We start from the raw sequence: 7308 nt of genomic DNA on the forward strand, positions 1-7308 counted from the left end.
TTGCATGATGGGTTGTATCTAACAAAGTTCTACTCAGTGTAGACACAACTGAAATTAATGCACTCAAGTTAGTCATGTCCATCAATTTCAGTGGATTGATTCTGAGTAGGACTAACATTGGCTACTGTACAGCCTTAATATATTTTATATAGAACGATTACCCTGTCACCTAATTAAATAAACATTGATTGAGCAATTGCATGGAAATATTACTAAGTGTAATTAGTTTTCAAGTAAAGAATCCCACTGGCTTTAGTTCTAGAGATGATACACAAATGCACAATAGCAAGCACTTTAGAACAGAAGTGGGCATCCTTTGTGGCACGTTTGTGTTCCTGGGTCTAAGCCCGTGTCTTTTTAAAGCAGCCTTTCCCAACCTACTGCCCTCCAGACATTACAACTGCCATAATCCTTGACCACTAGCCATTACTTGGTTAAGGATGATGGCAGTTGTAGTTCACAGCACCTGGAGGGCATCATGTTGGCTGACCGTCTTGTCTGGCCAAACACTGTATGTAGCCCTAAGAATGTTTAATGAAGGACTTCCAACTACTGCAGTGGAATGCCTACAAAATAAATATATGGCAAACTGAAGTCATTTCCTTGCAAACAAGCCTTTGCTTTTGTTGTTGCTTAATTTGATATGTTTATTATTAGTTTTGGCTTTTTGTGTCTTTATTCTTTTGCTGCTGCTTTTAGGCCGGTGATGGTGTTTTTAAATAATTGATCATTGCTATTTTTGTTCTTCTTTTTATCTCTCTAAACCTGCTTCAAGCAACTTCTTTTTGGAAGAGAGAACTGGGATAGGAGTTTTTGATATAAATAATAACTTATATAACAAATATTTTGAGAGGAAAATTAAAACATCTTATTCAGATGCACATATGCCCCACCCTCAACACTTTTGTCAGTCGTATTTCACAACAGAAGGGGCAGAATTCATTTCAGTCCCCAAATAATTATTTCAATGTCACACATGCAAGGAAGGAAAACATTAGCTCATTCCATAAGTCGAAGCGCAGGAAGTATAGTGCCATTACGTCAGTCTGTTCTGCAGTCACATTTTGGCTACTGCTTAATCTCAGAAAAGTACAGAAAAGGCCTTTTAGAGAACGCAGATCTGACTACGGTTCAACATGCCATGGTCACATCCAGGTTAGATTACTGCAATGTGTGGGGTTGGTTGTCTTTGAAAAGTGTTTGGACATTTCAGCTGCTTGCAAAATGTGGCAGTGGGAGCTTTGGGTCCTTATACAGCAAAACTTGAGTTGCCGTATTTTTCGCTCTATAGGACGCACCGGACCATAGGAGGGGGAGAACAGGGGAAAAAAAATTCTCCTCCCCTCTACTCAGCGCCCCGTCAGCGAAGCGGCAGGAGAAACGGAGCCCCTTCCATTTCTCCTCCCACTTCACTGAAGGGGCGCTGCGCAGAGAGGGAAAACTGTGCAACGCCTCTCCAGTGAAGTGAAGCCTGGAGAGCAAGAGGGATCTGTGTGCACCGACCCCTTTCGCTCTCCAGGCTTCAGGCGGCTATCCACAAGCCTTCGGAGCGCAGCAGGAAGGCTTTCGGATAGCTGTCTGAAGCCCCTGGAGCACAGCGGGACTCTGTGCACTCCGGGAGCTTCAGGCGGCTTCAGCGAGAGCAACGCGAAGCCAAGGAGCACGGGGGGAGCTCTCCCTCTGCGCTTCGGAGGCTTCGTGTTGCTATCGCTGAAGCCAAGGAGCCTGCATTCGCTCCATAAGATGCACATACATTTCCCCTTAATTTCTGAAGGGGAAAAAGTGCGTCTTATAGAGCGAAAAATAAGGTATTTAGATAGTGTGCCAGAGGCCTGCTCATGTTTGGACCTAGGTGAGCAGTTCCTTATGCAAAGGTGAAATTCAATGCATGAAGGGCAATTGAAGCATCCTATGTGGGTGGTTGGAGTGATCCTGGTATCCCACTATGCGTGTGTTTACACCGGGCTTCAGTATAGCTGAAGGAGCTTCTGTATATCTGATGGAGCGTCTCTACGACCATCTTTCAGCCTGGACATTGAGGTCCACCTTTTGAGAACCTTCTCAGCGGTAGTACCCTCCCTGTGGAACACCCTCCCATCATATGCCAAGGAGATAAAGAATTACAAAACTGTTAGAAGACATCTGTATCGGGAAGTTTTTAATGTTTGTGACATTTTATTATTTTTTATATTTTGCTGGAAGCCGCCCAGAGTGGCTGGGGATACCAAGCCAGATGGGTGGGGTATAAATTATTATTGTTTGATAAAGTAGCGTTGCATTTTGTTTTTAACAGGCTGACTGATCCTTGAGGTCTTTAACTCTTCTTTGTAAGTGATAACTTACATTCGAACGAGAGAAAAATGGCATTTGTTTCAACGCAAGGACCCACTGTGGTTGACCAAACCACTTTAATGAAAAAATACCTCCAGTTTGTGGCAGCTCTAACGGATGTCAATACGCGTAAGTTTATTTTCAGGTTTTTTCTTCTATTTTTGCTTCCTCTGCTAGACGAGTTATTCACACTGGCCTAGTGCAGGTGTATCACTGGCTCTTGCAAATTGTAGCCTGCAAATCAGAACCGAAATTTGGGAATGTGCTCAACCTTCATATTTCTTGTCATATGTGAATTCTTATTGGTCTTAAGCACAATTTTGAATTTTATCTGTACTAATCCTGAGCATTCTTGATGCTAGCAGGAGTCCCCATCTTTACCGCAGTGTGAAATCTTAAGTTTGAAGTGGGTTTGCAAACCTTGGGTGAAGAGTGAACCTGGTTAGCATTCACTTTAGGTAGTAGCATTGCTGTAGAGTGAATGCTAGACTGTGATTAAGGTCCTCAGGGAGAAAAGGAAATTGTTTTGTAGAGTGAAGGGAATATGGGCCCGAGGTTGGTTCATGACCAAGAAATCAGGATTTGGAGAGAGCCAGAGTTGTGTCTGCACCAGGCCATGGTTCAGTAAACTCCGCCGTCACTTTAAGCTTTGCTTTAATGAAGAAGCAAAATGATGACAAATATTTTCTTGAACCCTGAAAAAGTAACCTTGTGTGTGACTGAGTGGAGATGGACGAGTGCAGGTGTGTTTGAGTGAGAGTTGTGATTTGTGGAATTCACAATTTGGGTCATGAGAGCCAAACTGATAAGATCTGACTGCTTCTTGGAGTGCGGTCAAAGAGCATTTCTTCAATATCTGTCAAACATGTCGTTAATTTTTTCCTTTTTATTATTCCATTCTTGATTTGTAGCGGATGAAACAAAGCTGAAGATGATGCAGGAAGTCAGCGAAAACTTTGAGGTAACGAAAATCAGATCGCTGTCTTACTGATCTAAACATTGTAGACCTTTGTGGAGAGATTTCCAACAATAATTATGTAAGGTGGCTTCTCTACTAGAGACCCACCCAACTGAAATCTGATCAGGACAGTTAAAATTGTCCCACGCCCCCAAATCTACTTAGGCTTGGTGCAGAGACACAAATCAAGCCAGCCTTGAATATAACATGTTTGCTGTGAGCTCATAGCCCACCAGGTATACCATACAGGTGAGTTTTGATCTGGTGGAGGAGGGACAGATTGTTCCATCTCTCCTTCAGCAGTCTGCTTGGTTTCTGTGCTGGCCACAGAGGAAGGAATTTTTTCCCCTCCTTAACCAACCCAGAACCACAGTGAACTGGTGGAGCAGGGGTGGATCCCTTCATCATTCCACTGCTATCCTGCTTGGTAGGTTTTGTTTTTGTTTTAAAAAACTGTTCTGCTAAGAGGCCAGTAATCTGCATTTCCAAGCTGGCCACAGTGGAGGGGGCTTGTTCTTTTTGCAGCCAGCATTGCAATGCAAATCACAAGTATGCTAGCAAATTTTCTTTTGTAAGAGGAGCAGGCTACTTACTCTTGTGGGCTTGCTGAAACACACTGAAGTTCAAGTATTGGGAAGGAGACAGTGGGATTGCAAGTTTGTTGGCCATTTGCACAGCGCTCTATTCTAGCCTGGCAATATGTATGCGTTGTCCTCAAAACGAGCGAAATAGCAGCTTGAAGAATTTTTGGCTTGTTTTGTTTTAGTAGCTGCAGCAGCTTGAAGTGGTTGGCTATGAAACCTTTGACTGCCATGCTTTCACTAAAGTGCTTAATTCCACATCGCGTAAATGTTTGAAATAAGGATCCTTAAAACGTTTTCTCCTACTAGAATGTGACGTCATCCCAGCAGTATTCCACATTCCTGGAACACATCATTCCTCGCTTCCTTACTTTTCTCCAGGACGGAGAGGTTCAATTTCTGCAGGAAAAGCCAGCACAGGTATATTTTGAAATGAACTCTTCTCTTTCTCTCAGGCTTTGTCTTTCATTCAATGAGTCCTTTTGGCAAACCAGAAGGAAGCTTTGTTATTTATGCATATTGGGATTTTATCTGTGTTTTTCTTTAACATGTTCCTCAAGCTGTTAGGGCTTTACCGTATGACTTTTCACTGATCATTTTGATTTGATGACCCTCCTTCTTTTATCCCTCCCCAGCAACTGAGAAAATTAGTTCTGGAAATAATCCATAGAATACCAACAAATGAACATCTTCGACCCCACACCAAAAATATCTTATCTGTGATGTTCAGATTTCTAGAGGTACTGTACTTTAAAAATATAATCTTAGCAACATTTTTTTTTTTTTTTTAGAATTACTCCTGTTGTGGATTTACCTACCTTTGAAAATTCATAACTGGAAAGATAACTAGAAGTGATGGAGTACTATTTAAATGTCACGTGTTGTTCTGTTATTCCAATGTGCTTGTATATGAGACACTTAATGCAGCGAATGAGAGCCCTTAGGGGCAAGTGAAAAATAGACCGTTTTCATTTGATGTGGCATAAAAAAAAATCCTTTGCCAACTCAGATGTGAATGCACCAAACCTCCAATTTTCCAGGTTACTTGTGTGGAGAGGTTTTGTAGAAGATTAACCTACTTTCTTATTCCTCTCTATGATCACTGTGTAAAACTACATTGCATGTTTTTGCTACATCCTGGTTTTCCCCTCCTCCTTTCCTAATTTGTTATGTTTTATTGTTGTCCCCATTGTTGTGAAAAGTCTCTATGTTTTTTATAATTTTATTTATAGTTTTTGTTTATATACATTTCAATAGTTTAATAATAGTTCTAACATTTCAAACCTCGAGTTCCTTCCTTCCTCTTTCTGCAGTTCCTTAAATTTATTTTATCATTTCCTGCATATTCTAAATTAACAACTTAATCTTTTATTCATCTATTTTGATTATATGTTCTTTTGAAACTGCAGGGTATTACAGTAATTCTGCCAGTGTCTTTATCTGTTTACGATTTGTTTGTAAATATTCAATAAACCATTTCCCATCTTTTATACATAAATAAATTTCTGTACTGTTTGGGTAGTTCTACACCTATAATTCCCAAGAGAAAAGCTTCTTCTTCTTCTTCTTCTTTTTTATATTACAAATGTTACCTTGAACATCTTTTCCAGTTTATTATATATCATTTCCCAATAAGCTTTAACTTTACTACAAGACCACCACATATGATAAAAAGTACCTTCTTTTTCTTTGCATTTCCAACACTTATTCGATTTTGATTTATGCGTTTTTGGCAATCTACTAGGTGTTAGATACCATCTATATAACATTTTCATGTAATTTGTGAAAAGTCTCTATGTACCTTGGGCTTCTTCTCTCATAACAAAATGACAATAAAGATTATTTTTAAGGAATTACTGTTTCACAGAAGCAAATAAACTTTTCTGAATAATTCAGAAACTATGACAACTGTAACATTATTTTAAAAGTTCAGGAATTCAGTCATGAAATAATAAATCTGTTCTCTTTCCCCCTACACTTAGACTGAAAATGAAGAAAATGTACTTATTTGTTTGAGGATAATCATTGAATTGCACAAGCAGTTCCGGCCACCAATCACACAAGAGGTAAATTACTTTCTCCTGTACTATTAAAGTTTTATTTTTGTATTACTACTTGGATATGTTTGATTTGTGATTTTGTATTGCAGAGGGTTGGACTAGATGAACCTTGGTGTCCTTTCCATGCCTACAGTTCTATGATTCTGTGCTGTTATATTAGAAACATAATCTAATAATAATTGAAAATGCAATGGAAAAGAATTGTACCAGTGCTGCTGTCTCTTTATGAAATCTCTGGGAGGTTTCAGAAACCTTAGAATATTGTAATTAAGTACTTAAGCTTCAAGTTATGAGAAAAAGTGCATACAGTTGTGGATTTTATGGATAGATTTCATAAATTATTAGAATACTTGTAAAGGAATCATTTGCTTTCTGTTTTACTATTATAGTACACACTATCTTATTGGATGAATCAACTTAGGCTGCAATTGTGTACTCAGTAAGAAGCCCTATTGAACTTCATTGGGACATCCTTCTCAGTAGATGTATATAGGATTGTGCTGTTAAGTTCACATAAGGAAGGGTCTTGTCCCCTCCTTTTACCTATGCTCCCCTCTGTCTCTCTGGAGTGTGGGGTGTGTGTTATTCAGCAGGGGTGCGATCTACTCACAGAGTTAAAAACTGGCAGTGATCTACCCCCTTTTCTGGGGTTCAGGTCAAAGTTGTTGAGCTTTTTTGGGGGGTGCAGGGCAAGGTTGCTCCATCTTTCATGTGACAGCGCTTAAGATATTTGAAGATGGCTATCATAACTCCTCTTATCCACCCTTACTGGTGGTCTGTTCCTTTTGAGCAGGTTATACCCCTCTAAATCTTCTTTCCATTTATGAGTCTCCTTTCACCAGGTTTCAGTAACGCCTATTAGGTCATATTTGCCATCCTGCATTAAGGGCTCAAATTCATCTTGCTTGTTTCACATACTGTGCTTTAGTATAGAGACAATTCAGATCACTTGTTGGAATTCTAAGTTCCCAAATTAAACTTAGGCATGGCCAATGCATAAAATAATTGAGCAATGGGTTCTGCATCCCTAAAGGACTTGGGTCTGAGTTTCTTAAACAGCTCCATCCTACATATCCATGAATACTGTTGTATCGGTGTAAGCTGGCAAGAGAGCGGTAATCCTACTGGGCATGCTAAATCATTGGATGCCCTAAAACTAGTTACTTAGAACCTGCCCAGTTCACTTCCTTTGTTTTTAAAGTTGTTCATTGTGAATACCTAGAAATAGAATGGCTTAAAAAAAAGTTTTTTAGAACATAGACTCATACTTTTTTCCTCTCCCTTTCCACAGATACATCATTTTTTGGATTTTGTGAAACAGATTTACAAGGAGCTTCCAAAAGTAGTGGTAGGTCTTAATTATTTTTTTTCGACTTCT

General features: G+C 39.6%; 1 protein-coding gene across 4 annotated transcripts in view; it reads left to right on the forward strand.

Moving 5' to 3' along the window:
• Positions 1-7308, forward strand: part of TRRAP (transformation/transcription domain associated protein) — a 154500-nt gene that overhangs the window by 1940 nt on the left and 145252 nt on the right. For all 4 annotated transcript variants that reach the window (XM_080980887.1, XM_080980889.1, XM_080980890.1 and 1 more), the window contains exons 2-7: positions 2294-2460; positions 3243-3292; positions 4180-4290; positions 4506-4610; positions 5853-5936; positions 7222-7278. In XM_080980887.1, the coding sequence (XP_080837013.1) occupies positions 2361-2460; positions 3243-3292; positions 4180-4290; positions 4506-4610; positions 5853-5936; positions 7222-7278 (507 nt within the window). In that variant the 5' untranslated portion in view covers positions 2294-2360. The remainder of the gene's footprint in view (positions 1-2293; positions 2461-3242; positions 3293-4179; positions 4291-4505; positions 4611-5852; positions 5937-7221; positions 7279-7308) is intronic.

Source organism: Podarcis pityusensis (genome assembly GCF_964106645.2).
Source record: "Podarcis pityusensis genome assembly, chromosome: 14".
Taxonomy (NCBI): domain Eukaryota; kingdom Metazoa; phylum Chordata; class Lepidosauria; order Squamata; family Lacertidae; genus Podarcis; species Podarcis pityusensis.